This window comes from Herpailurus yagouaroundi, unplaced genomic scaffold (genome assembly GCF_014898765.1).
Source record: "Herpailurus yagouaroundi ecotype Mexico unplaced genomic scaffold, PumYag 196, whole genome shotgun sequence".
In the NCBI taxonomy this organism is placed as follows: Eukaryota; Metazoa; Chordata; class Mammalia; order Carnivora; family Felidae; genus Herpailurus; species Herpailurus yagouaroundi.
In genome coordinates, this window is record NW_024412427.1 from 16,291,479 (window position 1) to 16,314,341 (window position 22,863).

Below are 22,863 nucleotides of genomic sequence, written 5' to 3' on the forward strand. Positions count from 1 at the left end.
TGGCTCTTCCAATTGATTTTATTCAGTCAGACAGTGATTAGAAAGTCTCACTGTCTGTGTACATTGACTAACAAGGGTATACATAGATCTAGGGTTCTGAAAAGAACTGAGGCTGGAGATAGATGGAGAAAAAAGGATGAGATCCAGAAAAGTGGATGGAGAAGTGGTTCTCAGCCCTGGCTGCACATTGGAATTACCTGGGGTACTTAAAAACAGACAGACAAACAAACAAAACCCAAACAGAACAATCAAAAAGTATTTTCAGACATTGCCAGATGTTCCCTAGAAGGACAGTGCAGTAGAAAAGTCGTAGTTTGGGGATAAGGGAGGAATGCTCCTGCCTTCCCTGGAAGGACCTGATTTCTCATTGAATTCAGTTCTCATGAGCTCTTCAGTAATCTGAACTGTTTAAGATGGAGCTTTGTCCTGTGGCTCCTGCAGGGTTCAACGCAGCTCTACGAGACACCTTGTTAGAGTGTATTCCTCTCCCTGGGAACAATGCAGGGGTTTAAATAGGACTGTTTTGTCTTTCTAAAGGTGTTTTTTTTTTTTTTTTTTTTTCCTTTGCTAGTTGCAGGTGGCACACCAAAAAAACAAAAAGGTATTTATGGAATTCCAATGAGTGGTGATGGATGATGCAGTTCAAGTAACTAAGGTAAGAGAAATAAAACCAGAGTGGTGAGGAGCTTTGTCACCCGAGTTAGTGCCCTCACAAAATAAAGCTAAAATCCGGTTCTCTCCCACTCCATTTTATTTCTAAGCTGTATGACTAGCTTATTTTTGTGTGATTAAAAGCATTATAATTACCGTCCTTTGAGAGGGTGGCTCTCAAACTGGTCATGAATTTGAATCACTTAAAGAGATGGTTTTTTTAAAAATGACTGAAGTCTATGCCCTGCCACTTTGCCCTCATTGAATTAAAGTTTCTGTGGGTAGAGCACAAGTAATCCAGATGGCATCCTTGTTGAAGAACCGATGCATTGAGGCAAAGAGTGCAATACTCTGTCTTATGTGTAGCATTGAGTAATGTGTATTAATAAGGGAAAAATGGATTTTTATTATTCAACATTCCCGTTGCTCCAAGTTTTAAGTGGGAGTGTAAATCAGCACTACAGCTTTGGAAAACTGTTGGGCATTTTCTGCAAAGCTAAACAGACATCTATCCAGTGATGCAGGAGTCCCATTCCTGCATATTTGCCTTTGAGATATGAAAGCTTTGTTTGTAATAGCTAAAAAATGGAAATGATCAAATGTCCAAAAATAGGTGAATAGATAAATATAAGTGGTGATATATTCATACAATGGAATTTTTTTCAGCAGTAGAAAGGAACAAACTACCAATACACATACCAACATGGATGAATCTCAGAGATAGAATGTTTAGTGAAAGAAGCCAGACACAAAGTAGATGTTTAGTTACTGGAAGATGAGATATGATGGAAGTCAGACTAGTGGTTCCTTTAGCAGGAAGTGGGAGGTTATGACTAGAGGAGGGTACGAGAGAGCCTCGGCAGCACTGAAAAGGTTTATGTTATTGTGTTTGTATACTTATTTCTTTTTCTTTTTTCCCCTGTTTTTGGTAAAATTTACATAACATAAAATTTACCATTTTCATCATTTTTAAGTGTGCAATTCATTGGCATTAAGTGCATTCACATTGTTGTGCACCCATCACCACCATCCACCTCCAGAACTTTTTCATCTTCCCCCAAGTGAAACTCTAACCCATGACACACTAAATCCCATTTCTCCCTTCCCCTAACCTCTGGCAATCACCATTCTTTCTACTCTCTATCTCTATGAATTTGATTACTTTAGGTACCTCATGTAAGTGGAAGTATACAATATTTATCTTTTTGGTGTCTGGCTTTTTTTTTTCTTTAAATCTTTATTTTTGAGAGAGAGAGAGAGCACAAGCAAGGGAGGAACAGAGAGAGAGGGAGACACAGAATCTGAAGCAGGCTCCAGGCTCTGAGCTGTCAGCACAGAGCCCAATGCGGGTCTCGAACCCACAGACTGCGAGATCATGACCTGAGCCGAAGTCTGACACTTAACCGACCATTAATTTACCACTAATGTATAATGTCTTCAAGGTTCATCCCATGTTGTAGCACATATCAGAATTTTACCAATTTTTTAAAGAAAATTTTTATTTTTTTTTTTAAGTTTATTCTTTTTGAGAGAGAAAGCACACAGGAGCAGGGAGAGGGAGGGAGAGAGAATATCTCAAGAGGTTCTGCACTGTTGGTGCAGAGCCTGGCATGGGGCTTGAACTCGAGAATTGTGAGATCATGACCTGAGCCGAAACCAAGAGTCGGATGTCCAACCAACTGAGTTACCCAGGGGCCCCTACTTCCTTTTTAAAGCTGAATAATATTCTGTTGTATGCATATATAACATTTTATTCATTCATTCATCCTTCAGTGGACATTTGAGTTGTCTCCACCTTTTGGCTGCTGTGAATAGTGCTGTAATATATATTGGTATACAAATATCTGTTCAAGTCCTTGCTTTCAGTTCTTTGGGGGTAGGTACTTAGAAGTGGAATTGCTAGATCAGATGGTAATTTAATGTTCAGTTTTTGTTTTGTTTTGTTTTTTGTTTTTTGTGTTTTTTTTTTTAAGGAACCACCCTACTGTTTTACACAGTGGCTGCACCATTTTACAATCCCATCAGCAGTGCCCAAGGATTCTGATTTTTCAATATCCTCACCAGCACTTCTTTCTTTCTTTCTTTCTTTCTTTCTTTCTTTCTTTCTTTCTTTCTTTCTTTCCTTCCTTCCTTCCTTCCTTCCTTCCTTCCTTCCTTCCTTCCTTCCTTCTTTTCTTTCTTTCTTTCTTTCTTTCTTTCTTTCTTTCTTTCTTTCTTTCTTTCTTTCTTTCTTTCTTTCTTTCTTTCTTTCTATTTACTTCCAGTATAGTTAACATGCAGTGTTATATTAGTTTGAGGTGTATGATACAGTGATTCCATACATCTCCCAGTGCTCATCATGACAAGTATACTCCTTCTTCCTTGCCACCTATTTCCCCCACCCTGTGCTGCTCTGATAACCATCAGTTTGTTCTCTATAGTTAAGAGTGTTTCTTGGTTTGTCTCTTTTTCCTTTGCTTGTTTGTTTTGTTTTAAAACTTCCACATATAAGTGAAATCATAAGGTATTTGTCTTTCTCTGACTTATTTCACTTAGCATTATACTCTGTAGCTCCATCCCATGTCATTGTAAATGGAGAACTTCATTCTTTTTTATGGCTGAATAATATTCCTCTGTGTGTGTGTGTGTGTGTGTGTGTGTGTGTGTGTGTGTGCGCGCGCGCGCGCACGCGCATATAGCATTTACATTACTATAGGTAAGTAATATTATTCAGTGTCAGGCCAAGCATTGTTTTCTGGGTTTATAATGTTTTTCCCTGTAGGTTTATGTTGTGGACCCTGGGCTATTGAAAGGAGAAAATGAATAAAAAGTTAATTCTGTTTTTGAAACTATCAGTTATTTCCAGTTATATTTTTATTTCATATTTAGACTTTCTCATACAGTTTTTTTCTTGGTGATTCTCATTTCCTTTTTTTCTTGTCTGAATTTTTATTTCACTTTTCCCTATCTTAGTCATACACATTCTAGTCTATGAAGACCCTTTTCGTTTATACTCATTTTTTAAAAAATTTTTTTTTCAACGTTTATTTATTTTTGGGACAGAGAGAGACAGAGCATGAACGGGGGAGGGGCAGAGAGAGAGGGAGACACAGAATCGGAAACAGGCTCCAGGCTCTGAGCCATCAGCCCAGAGCCCAACGCGGGGCTCGAACTCATGGACCGCGAGATCGTGACCTGGCTGAAGTCAGACGCTTAACCGACTGCGCCACCCAGGCGCCCCTATACTCATTGTTTTTTTTAAAGCCATCTGCACAACTGCATTCTTGAAATTTTCCTTACCACATTTTTGAGTTGGACCCACTCCACTGATCTTTGGTTTCTGTCTTCCTGCCTCCTCCCTTTTTTTAAATTTTGCTATAGTTCATTCTCAAGCTACTTCTTGAGAGAAGGGGTACATGGCAGATAAACTTTGATACTTTCTGATGTCAGCTCTTCCCTCATGTTTGAGTGATGATTTGATTGGGTATAGAATTCTGGATTGCAGATTCTTTTCCCTCAGAGTTTTGAAGTCATTGCTCTGTTTTTTCTGACATTCATTGTTGCTTATGAGATGTAGAAATTTAGCCTCATTTTTGTTTCCTGTAGGAAATTAATTTTCTCCCATCTCTGGAAGCTTATCTTTTATATTCCATATATTTTATACTTTCATAGTGATATACTTGGTGGGCCCCCTTAATCTGAAAACCAGTATTTTCACATTTAATGAAGTTATCTTCTTAGATAATGTTCTCCCCTCCATTTTTTTCTTTTTGTCAGAAACTTTCTTTTTTTTTTTTTTTTTAAAACATTTTATTTATTTTTGAGACAGAGAGAGACAGAGCATGAACGGGGGAGGAGCAGAGAGAGAGGGAGACACAGAATCGGAAGCAGGCTCCAGGCTCCGAGCCATCAGCCCAGAGCCCGACGCGGGGCTCGAACTCACGGACCGCGAGATCGTGACCTGGCTGAAGTCGGACGCCTAACCGACTGAGCCACCCAGGCGCCCCGAGTCAGAAACTTTCTAATATCGGGCCTCTCAGATTGTTCTGTAATGTTCTTCTCTATTCACTCTTGTTTTCTGTGCCTTAGCTTCTCTTTTCTGGGAAACTGTCATGATTTTATCTCTCAGTCTTTCTATTGATTTTTTTTTTTAGAACTGATTCTTGTCCTGATATTTAAAAATGCATTCAGGAGCACCTGGGTGGCTCAGTCAGTTGAGCATCTGACTTGATTTCAGCTCAGGTCATGATCCCAGGGTCATGGGATTGAGCTCTGTGTCCAGCTCCACTCTGAGTGTGTAGCCTGCTTGGGATTATCTCTCTCTCTCTCTCCCTTTGCCCCTCTCTCCTGCCTGCTCGCTCACTCTCTCTCTCTCTCAAATTAAAAAAAAAATAATTGCATTCAGTTTTTGTTTTATCTCTGAAGATAGTTTTTAGAAGTTTTGTTTTTTGTTTTTGTTTTTAATTATCCCTATTTCCTCCAGTCATTTTCTTTTCCTGTTTGTTTATCTTGGTCAGGTGATACTTGCCCGTTCTTTCTTTTTTAAGAATGAAAGATTAAATGGGACTACACCAAAGTAAAAAGCTTCTGCACAGCAAAGGAAACCATCAACAATTAACTGAATGGGAGAAGATATTTGCAAGCGATATATTCAGTGAGGCGTTAATACCCAAGATACATGAAGAACTCATACAACTCAACACCAAAAAAACAACCTGATTTAAAAATGGGCAGAGGAGGGGCGCCTGGGTGGCGCAGTCGGTTAAGCGTCCGACTTCAGCCAGGTCACGATCTCGCAGTCCATGAGTTCGAGCCCCGCGTCAGGCTCTGGGCTGATGGCTCAGAGCCTGGAGCCTGTTTCCGATTCTGTGTCTCCCTCTCTCTCTGCCCGTCCCCCATTCATGCTCTGTCTCTCTCTGTCCCAAAAATAAATAAACGTTGAAAAAAAAAATTAAAAAAAAAAATGGGCAGAGGAGGGGCACCTGGCTGGCTCAGTCAGTAGAGCATATGACTCTCAATCTCAGGGTCGTGAGTTCGAGCCCCATGTAGGGTAGGGAGTCTATTAAAAAAAAAAAAAAAAAAAATGGGTAGAGGACCTGAAGAGACATTTTCCAAATAAGACACACAGATGGCCCAACAGTCACATGAAAAGAAGCTCAATGTCACTAATAATAGAAGATTTCTAGTTTATGACAGAAGGAGCCCCAGAGTGGGCCCTCAGCTCCTTCTTACATTCCATAGTGGCTGTGGAAAAGAGGAACTGAGAGAGCTGTTACTACCGATATAGGTGTGTTACCAGTTCATCCTTGTCATTACAGGTGCAAAGTTTGAGGCTCAAGGAACATAGAGAATATTTCTTAGGGAAAATGTTTAAGTGTAAAGTATTAGAATATGGGTTTGTGATACTTATTTATATGGAACTTGAATTCCTCATCTTGACGGTGTATATTAAGGTGATGGCTTGATCTGAGTCCTAGAAATCAATTACATAAGAAATGTATAATTGAATACCAATCATCATTTTGGTCCTGGTATAGGGTTAGTGAATACAAAGATAAGTAAGGAGCACATGAAGAGGGAAACTTGGATAGTGCCTGCTGTATACTAGACTCAGTGATAGAGGTTATACATTGTTACATGTAGATATATTTACGTGTATATTACGTATATTAGTTTATAGTCCTCACGGTAACCCTCTGATATTGGTGGGAGGGAGTCCTGTTTTAAAGATGAAATGAAAACTCAAAAGTTAAATACCAGGCTGTAGTAGGGACACAGAGCTAAGTTTGTGTCACTCTACCCTGTTGCTTCTCTAAGGAAATAATTGCTTTCTTAATTTCTCATGTATGATCAAAAATATTGTATATCGCTAACCTGAGCACTGTTAGTTCTTTGTTCCTTGCATGTATTGGGCATTTGATGAGTGTGACCGCTTTTGGCGTCTCAGTGAAGTAGACTTGGATTCTGCTCTCAAGGAGTATATAGTGTATGGTGGGGACACAAAAGAAGATATTTGCCTATGAGCCAGGAGCTCATTGAAGGCAAGGAAAAGTCTTTTTTTTTTTTTTTTTTTCTCTTTTTCCCCTGAAGACAGGGACAGGTAGTTCAACTTTAAACTTACCCCAAAACCTTCAAAATTCTAATGTAAGTTTAAAATAATTGGCTTTCTAAACCCATCACCTACTGGCTTTTCAACGAAAGTTTGCTAAGTGAGTGGCTGAACTGGAAAATGAAGGATAAGAACTTTGGCTTTTTCTTTCTGTATCCCTAATATTTAATGCAACACCTTGCCTGTAATTGGGACTCAAATAAAATACCTGTGTGTGAGTAGTAGAGGAACAAAAGCTGTGGGAGCTAAAATTTAGTTGTCATTGTGTCCAGAGAACCAAGACCCTGAGAAACTTTTGAGAAAGGAGATAACTACTATCACATGTCAAGTGCAAGTTAAAGAGGATGAAAACTCTGGGGAAAAAATTGGATTTGAAGAATTTATTTGTAGACTTGAGAGTGAAGGCTTGAAGAACACAATGAGGGCATTAAGGAGAGGTGGAAAGTGAGGAAAGAAAAGCAAAGTACATCTTACCCAAGTTGGTGGTATGAGGAAAGAAGGGAAAACAGGAGGCTGCAGGGTTAAATGGGGTAAGTTATTGTGTTTGCATTTTGTTTCTTTTCTTTTTTTTAAGTTTATTTTGAGAGAGAGAAGGCACATGTGCTCAGGAGTGCATGAGTGGAGAGGGGCAGAGAGAGAGAGAGAGAGAGAGAGAGAGAGAGAGAGAGACCCAAGCAGGCTCCTCACGTTGAGTCCAACATGGGGCTTCATTCCACAAACGGTGAGATCATGCCCTGAGCCAAAATCACCAGTTAGACGCTTAACTGACTGAGCCACCCACGCACTCCTGTGTTTGCATTTTAAAAAATCTGTTTGGAACATCTGTGCCTATTTGTAAAACAGAGGAAAGTGAGAGCTGGAGAGGAAGGTTTGAAGGTACCAGAAGGAAAGGCATGATAATGTAGGGTGAAAGATCTGAAATGGAATCAGGGACACAGAGATTAATAGTCTTTGAAAGGATGAGGGAATCTCTTCTTCTAGTCCAAACAGAGAATAGAGGCTCTGTAGAGAAGGGAGGGTGATGTCCTCTTGTCACTAAAGCCATCTGTCCAGAGGGAGCTTTGAGCTACTGTGCTAGAAACTGACAAAGGATGTTTTCTGCATAGCACTGAGACCCTGAGTGTGATGCTTCTGAGCTGTGGTTGGCAGCTTGAGATAGGAATGGTGAAACCACATGGTGTGGATAATCCATAAATCAAGATGGCACTTTTTTGTAGATTAAAGTGTTATGGGATGGAGATTGTCTTACTCCGTTTAGGCTGCCATAACAAAAGACCATAGACTGGGTGACTTAAACAACTAAAATTTATTTCTCACGGGTTTTGGAGAACTGGCAGTCCAAGACCAAGGTGTTAACAGGATTGGTGTCTGGTGAGAATACTCTCCTTGGGTTGCAGACACCTGACTTCTTGCTGTGACCTCCCATGGCCTTTCTTTGGTGTGTGGGGGGCAGGGGAGGGGTGAGAGGAGAGAGAGAGAGAGAGAGATCGTTCTTCCTCTTCTTATAAGGCCACTAATCCTTTCACAAGAGCCTCACCCCACGATCTAATCTCACCCCAGTTACCTCCTGAAGGCCCTATCTCCAAAATCGAATTGGGGATTAAGAGCTTCAACATGAGAATTTGGGAGGGGAACACATTCCATCTGTAACAGAAATGTACTCTTATTCACTCTTCTCCTCAATGATTCAGAGGCTTTTATAATTTTCATTAATATCATTAACCAACAGTTTGGACGCCTATTATGTGTTGGTTTTTATTTTAGGTGTTGGGAAAACAACAAAGTAAGAAAATTCCTGTCTGGAGGAGAGAGATTTTATATATATATAATATATATGTATAAAGCTAAATTATATAGCACATAGCATTATAGACTAAATGCTGGATGAGTAGAATAGATACTTAAATGTTCTCACTTTTATGAGTATGTGCCAGTTTGAGAGGTGAAAAAAAACCCACGTTAATTTGCCTTTTTCCCCATTAATTTTTTTATTTTTTTTCAATATATGAAATTTATTGTCAAATTGGTTTCCATACAATACCCAGTGCTCTTTTTTCCCCATTTAAAGATGAATTTTTTTCACTTGTGTATGAATTGCCTGTTCATGCTTTTTGTTCACCCTTCCATGGATGTGTTTGTATTTACTGATTTGTAAACACTTTAAAAAGGTTATTTAGCCCTTTGCCTATAACATTTTTTTTTTAATGTTTATTTTGGAGGGGAGAGAGAGAGAGAGAGAGCGCGCGCGCGCGTGCGCACAAGTGGGGGAGGGGCAGAGAGAGAGGGAGACCCAGAATCTGAAGCAGGCTCCAGGCTCTGAGGTGTCAGCACAGAGCCCGACGCCTGGCTCGAACTCATGAACCAGGAGATCATGACCTGAGCTGAAGTCGGATGCTTAACTGACTGAGCCACCCCAGGCGACCCAGCCTGTAACATTTTGAAAATGCTTTTCATCGTATTTTGATTTAAATTTTGTTTGTGATGTTTTGTTGATGTATAGGAGCTTAAACATTTTATGTATTTGAAGTTACTCAATTTTTGTTTTTTTGTGTTTTGGAAAGTGTTACTACACCTCAAGAACAGACAAATATTTACAAATGCCTTCTTCAAGATGTTTAGTATAAACTACATACATAGTATTGTACTTTATACTTAAAATTAAAACTTTTTAAATGTTTATTTTTCACACACACACACACACACACACACACACACACACACACAGAGTGTGAATGGGGGAGGGGCAGAGAGAGAGGGAGACAGAATCTGAAGCAGGATCCAGGCTCTGAGCTGTCAGCACAGAGTCCGACATGGGGCTCAAACTCATGAACTGTGAGATCATGATCTGAATAGAAGTTGGATGCTTAACCCACTGAGCCACCCAGTGCCCTATTTATACTTAGAACTTTAAACCATTTTGGAATATGTTTTTTTGGAATATTGCGTGAAATGAGCTAATTACTTTTTGCCCAATCAGTTTAGTAGTGGATTTTTTTTATGTTTATTTTTGAGAGAGCGAGTGAGCACAAGTGGGGGAGGGGCAGAGAGAAAGAAGGACAGAGGATCCAAAGAGGGCTCCATTCTGACAGCAGTGAGCCTGATGTGAGGTTCGAACTCGCAAACTGCGAGATCATGACCTTAGCTGAAGTCGGATGCTCCACCGACTGAGCCACCCAGGTACACCAGTTTAGTAGTTTTCCTAGTACTGTTTATTAAATAAATATTTATCTTTTTCTGATTTGAAATGCTTTATCATATATGGAATCTGTTACTTGTTAGTCTGTTCCTGTATCATTACCAGAGAGGTTTGTTTTTTTAAAAAAATGTTTTTTAGTGTATGTTTATTTTTGAGAGACAGAATGTGAGTGGAGGAGGGGCAGAAAGAGAGGGAGACACAGAATCCAACGCAGGCTCCAGGCTCTGAGCTGTCAGCACAGAGTCCTATGCGGGTCTTGAACTCACCAGCCTCGAGACCATGACCTGAGCTGAAGTTGGGTGCTTAACTGACTGAGCCACCCAGGTGCCTCTGGGTATTGTTTTAGACCAGTGTTTAGTTCTGAAACTTTTTGCTGTGTTGTTTCTGGTCATTTTTACACATGGGTCACTCAGAGGTATGTCTAGTATTTTGTACACATATTTAGAAAATTTGTTTCCCTAACTCCCTCTTCACCATGATCCTCCCCCCTACTCTCTAGTTGGGCTGGAGTTGGAACTCCGTTTCATTGTGCCAGGGTGGAGATAGACTACGTACCTCTACCCATATTCTCCACAGCTGCACCATGGGGAGGGACAAAAAGTGCTGCCTCATTAATGCAGGATTGGAAGACAGAACTCTGCTCACAGTTTCTGGGCCACAGTGAGGTGAGGAGAGGGAGGGGTGCCACTTTTTTGGTTGTTGTTTGCCTGGAGTGGGACATATATGGTCAGAATGTTTTTATCTTGCCTGAGCTGCCCTTTTCCTGATCCTTTGTCTAGAGAAAGCAGTCTTGGCACTTTTTTGATTGTGCTCATTACTGTTTGCAGGTTGTAGGCCTCTCCAGAGCTCAAACTAGGACATAGCAAAAGTCAAATCAAACCAAATCAAACAAAAACTAGGAAACTTCCTGCTTGGTCGGTCAGCCCCTTGGTCCATGGGCCCTAGCCAATCCACCTTCTTTTTTCCACTTTTCAGGATCTTCTGTCCGTTCTTTCTTGAATTTTGTCTGTTTTGTTTTGTTGTTGTTGTAATTAGGGTATGTTTATGTTGAAATAGGGTAGAATACGCATACTCTAGAAGACCTAGAAAACCCCATTTCAGTTTTAAAATACGAACTTTAGTTAAGGAACATTAGTTTTTTTCTAAGTACACAATGTTTCATCTTTTTTTTTTTTTTTCTAAGTACATAGTCTTTCACCTACAATTAACTTTTGGGAGGATTTTCCCTAAAGATTACATCTCATTTTGTTTTCTCATCCCATTAGCTAGAACTTCTAGAACAAAAGTCAAACTAGGGCCTGCCTCCCATATTCAGCCTACTGTCTTTTTTGTGTATGACATATGAGCTCAAAATGGTTTTACATTTTTGAATGGTTGGGAAAAACCTCAAAAGAAGAATAATATAAGCAAACTATATCAAATACAAGTTATATGACATTCAGATTTCAGTATCATATATAAAGTTTTACTGGAACACAGTCATATTCCATATTGTCCATGGCTGCTTTCATGGGACAGCAACAGAGTTGAGTAGTTGCTACAGAGACCATATGCCAGCCCTTGGAAGATCAGTAAATCAAAGTGGTGATAGCCAACATGCTTTTCGTATTTTCTTATTTCAGCGCATCCTGCTTTTCAGTATGTTACTGACCATTAGGCTAAGATAATCTTTTCAGCTGAAAGGTTATTTTGTTTCTGATTTTGAGATTCCTGAGAACTTCCCCTCACAAATATGGTTCTTTTCCTCCCTTCCCTGACTCTTTGAGCGCCACCTGCTAGGTAAAGTAGAAACCTAAGAGGAGTAACAGCTCTCTCTCCCTCACCTCAAGAGCAGATCCACCACTGTCAAGTCCTATAGTGCCTACTTGGAATGCTTTTACATCTCTGCCGATAGCCTAACCTTCTAACTGGGCTACTTAGATCCCGTCCTCTGTCCTCTGTCCCTAGCCAGAGTGTTCATTCTCTCGTGCTTGTACTCTCCAGAGGCTTCTGAATGCTTGCAGGACAAAGAAAAATTATCCTTACACGGTCCTGCTCCACATACATCTCCCAACCTTCTCTGGTACCATGCTCTTCATGCTCCAGATACAGTGGCCTCTTTCAGGCCCTGCTCCCACCATTGCTGAGACTACTGGCTAGAATTGAGTCTCCTGTCCTCCTTTCCTGTTTAACTCCTGTTCATTCTTCACATTCCAGTTCAAGGAATCAGTGCGTCAGGCAGGCCTTGACTGAGCTTTCTTACTAGGTCAGGTTTTCTTTTTATAGGTTCTTGGAGTCCTATAATTCTTCTCCTAATACTAGTCACATTTGTCCATGAGGTGATTTGTTGAATGTCATTTTTTTGTTCTTAGACTGTAAGTTTCATGAAGGTACGGATTTAGTTAGGTTTTGCTTGTTAATGTGTCATTGCTAGTGCCAGGAACAGGGCCTGACACATAGTAAATGCTCAATAAATTTTTGGGGGTTTTTTTTTTGTTTGTTTTTTTGAGAGAGAGAGGGAGAATGAGTGGGGGAGGGGCAGAGGGAGAGCGGGAGAGAGAGAATCTCAAGCAGGCTCCATGCCTAGCACAGAGCCCAGTGCGGGAGCTTAGTCTCGTAATCGTGAGATCATAACCTGAGCTGAAATCAAGAGTTGGGTGCTCAACTGACTGAGCCACCCAGGCACCCCATCAATAATTTTTTTTTTCTAACAAATGCGTTTTTTCTTTTTTTTAAATCAGGAGTTTTACCAGCAGCTGTTTTAGCATCGGTCAGGGTAATCATGTGCCTTTTTAGTATTTTGCATTATTTTAATGAGGATTTTTATTAATATGTTTCTCTTTTGTAAAATGTTTACTTTTGAGAGAGAGAGAAAGGGAACAGAGGAGGGGTAGAAAGAGAGGGAGAGAGACAATCCCAAGCAGGTTCTGCACCATCAGTGCAGTGTCCGACATGGGGCTTCATCTCATTAACTGTGAGATCACGACCTCAGCTCAAATCAAAGGTTGGACTCTTAACTGACTGAACCACCCAGGTGCCCCAATATGTTTCTTAATAATAGATCATGGTTAAATTTCTGAAGTAAAACCAGCAGGCTGGAGCCTCGAAAAAGTTGCAGTTCAAAGACAAGTCTGTTAGAGAATTTTCTCTGGCTTGGAGGAGGAATCAGTTCATGCCTTCAACTGATTAGATATAGCCTGCCCATATTATGAAGGCCAGTCTGCATTACTCAGAGTCCACTAGTTTAGTTTAGTTTTTTTTAACAAAATACAAGAGAACAAATCTACACCTGTATTTATTTACTTTTCAGTAAGTTTAAATCCTTCAGGGTTATAGCATCACACAGATTCTGTGGCTCATAGTTTTAGCAGGAAGGTTGCTTCGGAATTTGGCCCAAATCATGCCACTGTTTCCATGAACTTGAGTTACTTTTCCCCCACGTTACTCTGGTGTTGTTTGGTTTGCCACCAGGAGTCACTGTGTTGTTCTTTGCTTTGTACACACAAACACACGAAAACAGGGTCAAGGCCATCCCACAAGTCACCGAAACTTGCATCCCGGTCACTGCTTCTTAGCTGCCAGGGCTGGGTGCCTGCACGGCTCCCTGACCTCCCTAGAGTGCTAGGAGAAGCAGGGTGCCAACCCCAACATCTCGTGCCTAAATACAATTCAGTTTCATCTCGAGCACAGTCACCTTCAATTTTAAGAAGAGCTGTGTGCTCCCTCTGGTTCTGAAGACCCTGCTTATACCCAGCAAAGTTGGCCTTGGACGTATTTGTTGTTTTAGGGAGTCCTGTTCCCCAGAGGCCTCCACAGGTTCCAAGATGGTGGAAAGAGCAAGGCCCATTGGTTTAAATGTATATCTCATAAATATACCTTCACAGAAACATCAGACTAATATTTGAGTAACATGTGGCCCAGCCAAGTTGGCACATAAAATTAATCATCACAGGTCTATCCCATGTCAACTTGTCACACATATGTATCTCCTGAAACCATATTTAATCTCTGAATAAAGACAGTAACAAGGTCATGCTTCCACCTAACATGAGATAACTATCCTTCCTATAACCAAAAACTCACTTACCTTTTCCCCAGGAGAAGATGTAAGGCCCTTGGATGATGTTTACTTTTCTTCTTGATAACCTGTAACCTAAATACTGTGATGTAAAGTTAACAATGCTGGAGTACTATGATCAGCTATTTAATCTGATATTATTCCCTGAATAAAATGTTTCTGTATCTATTTTCTATTGTTGCCTATTTTCTATTGCAGAAGACCTTAAAACTTAGTAGCTGAAAACAGCATGCATCTAATTAGCTTACTCTTCTTTGAATCAGCAAACTGTGCTGGGTTAGCTCTTTGGTTCCTGTGTGGTCTTGACTAGAGTCATTTGTGCAGCTGTAGCCAGCTCCTGGTTAATCTGGGGGCTGAGATCGTCTCAGGCACATGTTTGGCAGTTAGTGTTGGCTGTCTGCTGGCCCGCTCTATGTAAAAAGGTCAGCCAGGGCTGCTTCATGTTCCGGCAGCAGTGTTTCCAGAGAGCAAAATGGAAGCGCAGGGTCTCTTGAGGTGTCAGCTTGAAAGTTATCCATCACTTCTGCTGCATTTTGGTGGTTCAAGCAAGTCACAAGGCCAGCTCAAATTCAAGGGATGGGGAAATAAGCTCCACCTTTTGATAGGAGTGCCAGATTCTCATTATAAGAGATGTGTGTGCAGAAACAGTAGGAATTTTTGTAGCCATCTTCACAATCTACCACATTGTCTTTTTTTCTGACTGCTTAAAATTTTTTTTAATTCTTCGTTTTCAGAAATAATACTGTAGTGTGTAAAGACACAGATTTCCATTTCTTTTATTGGCTTGGGGTTCTTAGGACTTCTTGAATCTGAGACTTGATGTCTTTTGTAAGTTTTGGAGAATTTTCAGCCTTTGTCCCTTCAAGTATTTTTTCTGTCTTATTTCTCTTCTTCCTTTTATCTGGGACTCAAATTACTTGTAGATTAGATCATCTCATTGTATTTTCTTACCTTCCCTTTTGTATTTTTTATCCCCTTGCCTCCCTCTCCTTTATCATAGATACTTCCTTCCATTTCACCAGTTCTCTTCAGCAGTTCTTAAATCCATCTGTTGAGACTTTATGTCAGCTATTGTATATTTTCAGTTTGAGAATTTCTATTTGACCTTTTTTTTTTTTTTTTAATAGCGTTGATTCTTAGCTGAAATCCTTAATGCTGTGGTACTGTTCTCATCTGTTTTCTACTGATTATCGTGTTATTTCCTCATGGACCAGACACTGTATTTTTAAAATTGTAAAAGTATTTTGAGACTTAGGATGATATCCTTTTCTAGACAGGATTGTTATATTATTATTATTTTTTTTTTTAATTTTTTTTTCTTCCAACGTTTATTTATTTTTGGGACAGAGAGAGACAGAGCATGAATGGGCAAGGGGCAGAGAGAGAGGGAGACACAGAATCGGAAACAGGCTCCAGGCTCTGAGCCATCAGCCCAGAGCCCGACGCGGGGCTCGAACTCCCGGACCGCGAGATCGTGACCTGGCTGAAGTCGGACGCTTAACCGACTGCGCCACCCAGGCGCCCCATCATCTAGACAGGATTTAGATTTGTTTCTCACCTTGCCTAAAGTTCTTAAATCATTTTAATACAGTTTCAGGGGTTGAGATTCTTTTAAAATGGACTTTAGTTCTACTTTAGTCCACTGCCTGGGATACCTTTTATGTGTGGGACACTTTGCCAAGTGTTGGGTAGGTTCTGTGAGCAGAGCGCACATGGTCTTTGATCTACATTTGAGCATAGAATCTTGATTAAATGACAGATGGATGTATATACAGTCAAGTTCTGTGAAAACAACGAAAAGGTTGCTATGGTAGTGAATATTTAGAGTGGGGAGGGTAGGAGAATGGTCCTACCATAACTTAGTTTCAGCATGTTTCATTTAAGCTGAGACCTGGCTGATGTTGAGAGAACTGGAACCAGAAGCTTCCAGGCAGAAGCATTTGTCAATATAAAGACTGAATGACACCAAAAAGAAGTGGGGGTAATGGCAGGGGGAGTGGTGGAGGGAGAATTGAGATGTAGAGTTGTCCCTCATCCCTCACCATTCTTCTCCTAGTTTCCTTCAGAAGATTAGTGAATTAGGAATTGATCACTCTAGGCTCTAGATCTAGCTGTGTGGTCCTGTACTAGTTACCTGATTCTTCATTCAAAGCAAAAGGGGGGGGGGGGGGGCTTGTGGGAGGAAGGTGAGGACTTCACATGGTAGTGGGATGGGAAGTAATGAAAGAAGTACATGAGGAGAGAGACTGTACTAGGTTTCTTCATATTCCTCATAAGTGTTTACACAGTTTGGCACATATAGTAAACTTTCTGTAAATGCCTGTTGATTTAACAAAATTAGAACAGATGAGAGATTTTTTTTAATGGGAAATCATAGAAAAACGAGATAAAATTTTTCCATCTTATTTATTTATTTATTTATTTACTTCAACATTTATTTATTTTTGAGAGACAGAGCATGAGTGGGGGAGGGGCAGAGAAAGAGAGGGAGACACAGAATCCAAAGCAGACTTCAGGCTCTGAGCTGTCAGCACAGAGCCCGACGTGGGGCTCGAACTCACAGACCTCAAGATCATAACCTGAGATGAAGTCAGATACTTAACCGACTGAGCTACCCAGGTATCCCTTATTCCTCCATTTAAAGAAAAGAGAGCAAATGAATCTAGATGAAGAAAGACCATATTTATCTACCCTCACGTATGATAGGAGTTCTACCAACTAATCTGAAATGTTTTGGGTAACACGAGAAAGGTAGGTAAGAAAACACTTGAGATGTGAGCTCCTCAAGGGCAGGAGGTTCTCTCTCTGCATCGTTGTCTGGCACAAGACAAGAACTTAGTTGAACAAATGAGTCAATGATTGGTTCTCTGCTTTGAAGGAACGTAGGCTGTTCTTACCTCACAAGACAGGTTTACCATCCATTTGCTTTGTATAAGGTCCAAGAAGAGATTAAGAAACTATTTCTTTTCATAATATTATTAGCCCAAACTTCTGATCTGATCAGTGGATTATAGAACTTAAATTTCCTCAAAGCCCAGCAGTCAGAGAACACGTTGTTACACTGAGGTAAACAAAAGCGTACCTCTCAGAGCCTTATGAAGTATATTTTATTTCTGGCCACAGACTCTGGGTCTTGAGCTGATATTTGAGAGGGAAAGATTGGAACTTAGTAGACCTATACTCCCTGTATCTTAACTTTCCAACCATTATGTAAGGTTTTCTTTTTCTAGAAAGAGACTAATGTGGAATGAGAATTAATTCTCATCAGTAAATGCAAAGCTTTAAGTAGGTCATCTGACTTTGCTTTTGTGCACCACATTCACCCTGGTTATAAAAGGGCCTTTCATTAGTTTTCTAGGCTTTCATCACTCCCAGACTCTCCACAGGCTTTGTGAAAGAATTAAACTACCCTCCCCCCCAATGCCTGCCTCATGGACTCTTTCGTAGAGTACACACTGCCCTGTGTGCAGCTCAGGAGGGACTCTTGCAGACACCGAGTATATGAACAGTCCTCCTTCCAGATAAGAGATTTCAGTATTGGCTAGTGCCATAGCATTGAAATCAGCGTCTGCCAGGAACTAATATACTGACTTGGCAGCCTAATTTTTGCCAAATTCATAGGCCAAAATTTAAATGTCTGTATTAAAATGATTTTTAAATAAAATGTGCCTTTAGATCATTTCTGTCTAAGCAGTTGGATAGGAGGCTGATGAATGCTTCAAATAACCTACATACCCATCATTTTTTTTAAAGAAGAGAGGCAGCACTGCAAGTCTAAGTTTTGTCTGCAGGAATAGAAGAAGAACGTAAACGCAAAATTATGGAGGGGCATTTAGCAAGCTGCTTGTGGCATAATCTGAAGGTAGAAAAGGATTTGCATTGTACTGGTGTTAAGATCCATATCTCAAGGCAACCATAACTGTAGAGAGTTAATGATATTTATTGATTTTTCAAGGACAAAAGCCTATCTGTTATAATAGATTCCAAATGATTCTGGTGAAATTAGTCTCTTGGGGCCTTCCGGGTGCCTGCTCTGTTGTTGCCACTATAAGATACTCTGATATCTTTTGATTTTAGTCACTTAAGTCCTTTATTTTTTTTTTTGAATCATCTTTAATGTCTTACCATCCTTTCCTATCAAAGGTAGACTCTGGTTCAGCAATTCAGCTATTCTCTTGCCATTACTCAACCCTGTTCTTTATAGTTCTGTTACATTCAGCCAGCAAACCTTAATTCCGTGTTTTCCAAACCATCACTGCTTAGAGAATTTTTCCAGAAAAGGATTCTTTTTTTTTTTTTTTTTTTTTGAGAGAGACAGAGAGAATGTGAGTGGGGGAGGGGCAGAGAGAGAGAGAGAATCTCAAGCAGGCTCCATGCTGTCAGCACAGAGCCCATGCGGGGCTCGAACTCATGAAACTGTGAGATCATGGTTGAGCCATAATCAAGAGTTGGGCACTTCACCGACTGAGCCACCCAGGTGTCCCCAGAAAAGAAGTCTTGAAAAATAAGTCTCATGTCAGCTGGGTCCTTTTCTTTGATTTCTTGCCATTTTCTGTAGCAGCACTATTAGTCTTTGCTCTTTTTTCTTTCTCTTTCTCTTTCTCTTTCTCTTTCTCTTTCTCTTTCTCTTTTTCTTTTTCTTTTTCTTTTGTATTTATTCTGAGAGAGAGACAGAGTGAGTCGGGGAGGGACAGAGAGAGGCAGAGAGAATCCCAAGGAGTGTGGAGCCCAGTGAGGGGCTCAAACTCATGAACGGTGAGATCACGACCTGAGCCGAAACCAAGTCAGATGTTTAACCGACTGAGCTACCCAGGCACCCCAGTAGTCTTATCACTTCTTGAAAGTTTATTCCACTGTCTCCCCCTCTTTTTTAGCCTTTGACTTTTCTACATACTTCACAAGAAATCTCAAAGATGTCAAACTGAAGCTCCTTCGCTTTTCCTGTTCTTTCTCTTTTGTCTTCCTACTGAGTCCTCATCAGCATATGCATTTGATTAGTTTTCTCTTAACCTAACAAACAAACCCTTTCTTGAGTGCAAATCAGTGGTCATTTTTGCTTGGATATAAAAATCCTCTATCTAGTTACCTTGATACCCTACCCCGCCATTATTTCTTATGATTTGCCTGTAGGTTGTTGTGGATTTTTTATGTAAGTGATTGCATTTCCTGCAAATAATCCTATCCTATCTAATTTTTATTATTCTGATTTCTTTTTCTTATTGCCAAGGCTAGGACCTCTTATAAATTATTGAATAGAAGAAGTGATAATGGGTCATCTTGTCTTACTCCTGATTTTAGGGGCACCTGGGTGGCTTAGTTGGTTGAGCATCCGACTTCAGCTCAGGTCATGATCTCACGGTGCATGGGTGTGAGCCCCACATCGGGCTCTGTGCTGACAGCTCAGAGCCTGTAGCCTGTTTCAGATTCTGAGTCTCCTTCTCTCTTCCCCTCCCCTGCTCGTTCTCTGTCTCTCAAAAATAAATAACATTAAAAAAAATTTTTTAAGGGAATGCTTTCAGTGTTTCCCTATTGAAAAGAGTAACTAGATAGTGTTACTGTTTTAAAATAGGAACTGTTTGGGGCGCCTGGGTGGCGCAGTCGGTTAAGCGTCCGACTTCAGCCAGGTCACGATCTCGCGGTCCGTGAGTTCGATCCCCGCGTCAGGCTCTGGGCTGATGGCTCGGAGCCTGGAGCCTGTTTCCGATTCTGTGTCTCCCTCTCTCTCTGCCCCTCCCCCGTTCATGCTCTGTCTCTCTCTGTCCCAAAAATAAAAAAAAATAAAATAAATAAATAAAAAATTAAAATAGGAACTGTTTTATCAGGTTAAGGGAGCCCTCTATTCCTAATTCAGAAGGATTTTTTTAAATCATGAATTCATGTGTTTTTATCCAGTATTTTTTATGTATAAATGGAAATGATTTTATGATCTTTTTTCTTTAATATGGGTGAATTATATGTATAGATTTTATATCAAAACATATTTGTATACCTTTGATAAACACAGATTGATTGTGGTTTATCTTTTTTAAATACCAGAATGACTTCATTAATACCTTGTTTAAGATTTTTGACCTGTATTGATTATTGAGTGGAAGAGGGACTATAATTTCTTTTCTTGTAATGTTTTTGTTTAATTTTAGTGCCAATTTTCACTCACCTCTTGGAATGAGTTGGGGATTATACCCTATTTTTTTCTCATCTATCATCTTGGCCTAGTGTTTTCTTTGTGAGAAAATTTTTAACTTTTGGTTCAAATTCTTTAATATTTATAAGAATATTCCGTTTTTTTATTTCTTTCTGAGCTGATTTTTAAGTTCTTTCTTTCTAGAGATTTGTCTGTTTTACGTTTTCAAAATTATTTGTTTGTTGTTGTTGATAATAGTCTCAGTTTTCATCTGCTATATTTGTAGTTATTTTTACTTATAATATTTGTGCCTTCTCTTTTTATCTTTTGTTGATTTGTCAAGGAACTATCCTTGAGCCTTGTTTAATTTTTATTGTATATATTTTGTGTTATTACATTTGTCATTGATTGTCCCTATAATTAAAAAAATTTTTTTAACGTTTATTTATTATTGAGAGACAGAGACACAGAGCGTGAGCAGGGGAGGGGTAGAGAGAGGTAGAATCCGAAGCAGGCTCCAGGCTCTGAGCAATCAGCACAGAGCCCGACGCGGGGCTCGAGCTCACAAACTGCGAGATCATGACCTGAGCCGAAGTCAGTCACCCAACCACCTGAGCCACCCAGGCACCCCAGATGGTCCCTATAATTTTAAACAACTTTATAATTGATATAAAATAAAACTGTATACACATTTAAAATATAAAGTTTATTAAGTTTTGACATGTGTGTGTGGTGAAACTATCACGACAGTCAAGAGAATATGAACATATCCATCATCCCCCCAATTTTTCTTGTGTACCTTTATAATCCTTCCCTCATGCTGGTGCCTACACCTTTGTCCCCAAGCAAGTACCGATCTATTTTCTGTTGCTATAAATTAGTTTGTATTTGCTAGGGTTTTATATAAGTGAAATCATGCATTATTATACTAACTATGTGTTTCTGATGCTTTGACCTCTGGGGCCTTACTCACCCTGGAAAGACTGCCCCTCTCAGGGTTAAGCAATTTCTAGAGATGATAAACAACTCACCTGCTGGTGTGCCTTTCATATGCAAACCAACCAATCCAGAGCCCATACCCCAACCACCTCCTTTTTAGGGCTTTCACACTCTGGGTCACTATCTGCCTGATTTCACCCCCAACCAGGAGCTAGGCAATTAGGGATAGCCTTTAAACCCCAGAGCCCACTGTTATTATTCAGATTAGCTAATCCCAAACCTGTTTGCCTTGCCTCTGCCCAGATCTTCCTGCTGAAACCACAATATAAAGTTTTCTTACTGGTATTTGCCCCTCACTCCCCCTGCCTTCTAACCAACCTAGTGCTTCCCCATGTGGCCCCTGTGTGGCATGGCATGCCACCTCCTCTTGGGGATTGTGAATAGCGCGCGCGCGCGCGCGCGCGCACTCACACACACACACACACACACACACACACACACACACACACACCCCCCAAGCAGGGTAGAGTAGGGGCAGAGAGAGAAAGAGAGGGAGAATCCCAAGCAGGTGGTGCTGTCAGCGCAGAGCCTAACGTGGGGGTTTGATCACACAGCGAGATGATGACCTGAGCCGAGATCAGGAGTTGGACACTCAACCTACTGAGCCACCCAGGAACCCCTGCCCATTTTTAAATCAGGTTGACTTTTTCGGTTTTTGAGTTGTAGGAATTCTTTATATGTTCTGATTTCAATCCCTTATCAGGTGATTTCCACACATTTTCTCCCATCTGTTGGTTTCCTTTTTATTCTGTTAGTAGTGACCGTTGATACACAGACATTTTTAATTTTGATGAAGTCCAACTTACCTGTTTTTTCATTTTGTCGAACTATACTTCTAGCATCATATTTAAAAAATCATTGCCAAATCCAGTGCCTTGAAGCGTTTCCCCGTATGCTTTCTTCTAAGAGTTTTATGGTGTTAACCTTTATGTTTAGGTCTTTGATCCATTTTGAGTTAATTTTTGTATATGGTGTAAGGTAGGGAACCAACTTCACTCTTCTGCATGTGGAGACAGTATCCAGTTTTCCTAGAACCATTTGTTGAAAAGGTTGTCCTCCTTCCACTTTTGCACCCTTGTCAAAAAATTATTTGAGTATGTTTGTGTGGATTTGTTTCTAGTTCTGTTTTATTTCACAGGTCTGTACATTTATCCCTTTGCTAATCTCACACTGTCTTAGTTATGGTAGCTGTATACTGAGCCTTAACACTGAGTAAATGGATTTCTCCCATTATATTCTTTTTCAAAGTTGCCCCTGGTTTGTTTTTATTTTTTATTTTACACATGTAACCTATACTATACTTTGGTTTCATATATCCAGTAATTTATTCCAGTGTATTTAAACAGCAAATATTTTCCCATATTGTTCTTTGTCTTAACTGCAATATAAATGTATACCAAACTGTTTGTTTGCTTGTGGAAGTAATCTGATCGACCTCCTTGCCTCCAGGCTTATTTCTCTCCAGGCCCCAAACTGAATCTTGCCTTAGGTATAACTTAAAGGCAGTAGAATTTAACCATCTGTTTTTTTTGTTTTTTTGTTTTTTTTTCAACGTTTATTTATTTTTGGGACAGAGAGAGACAGAGCATGAACGGGGGAGGGGCAGAGAGAGAGGGAGACACAGAATCGGAAACAGGCTCCAGGCTCTGAGCCGTCAGCCCAGAGCCCGACGCGGGGCTCGAACTCCCGGACCGCGAGATCGTGACCTGGCTGAAGTCGGACGCTTAACCGACTGCGCCACCCAGGCG

The 22,863-nt window shown here is 40.3% G+C and overlaps 1 protein-coding gene across 2 annotated transcripts in view; it reads left to right on the forward strand.

Moving 5' to 3' along the window:
* Nucleotides 1-550: 550 nt before the first annotated feature.
* PTPRA (protein tyrosine phosphatase receptor type A) overlaps nt 551-22,863 on the forward strand; it is a 115,948-nt gene continuing 93,635 nt past the window's right edge. For both annotated transcript variants that reach the window (XM_040447514.1, XM_040447515.1), the window contains exon 1: nt 551-655. In XM_040447514.1, the coding sequence (XP_040303448.1) occupies nt 629-655 (27 nt within the window). In that variant the 5' untranslated portion in view covers nt 551-628. The remainder of the gene's footprint in view (nt 656-22,863) is intronic.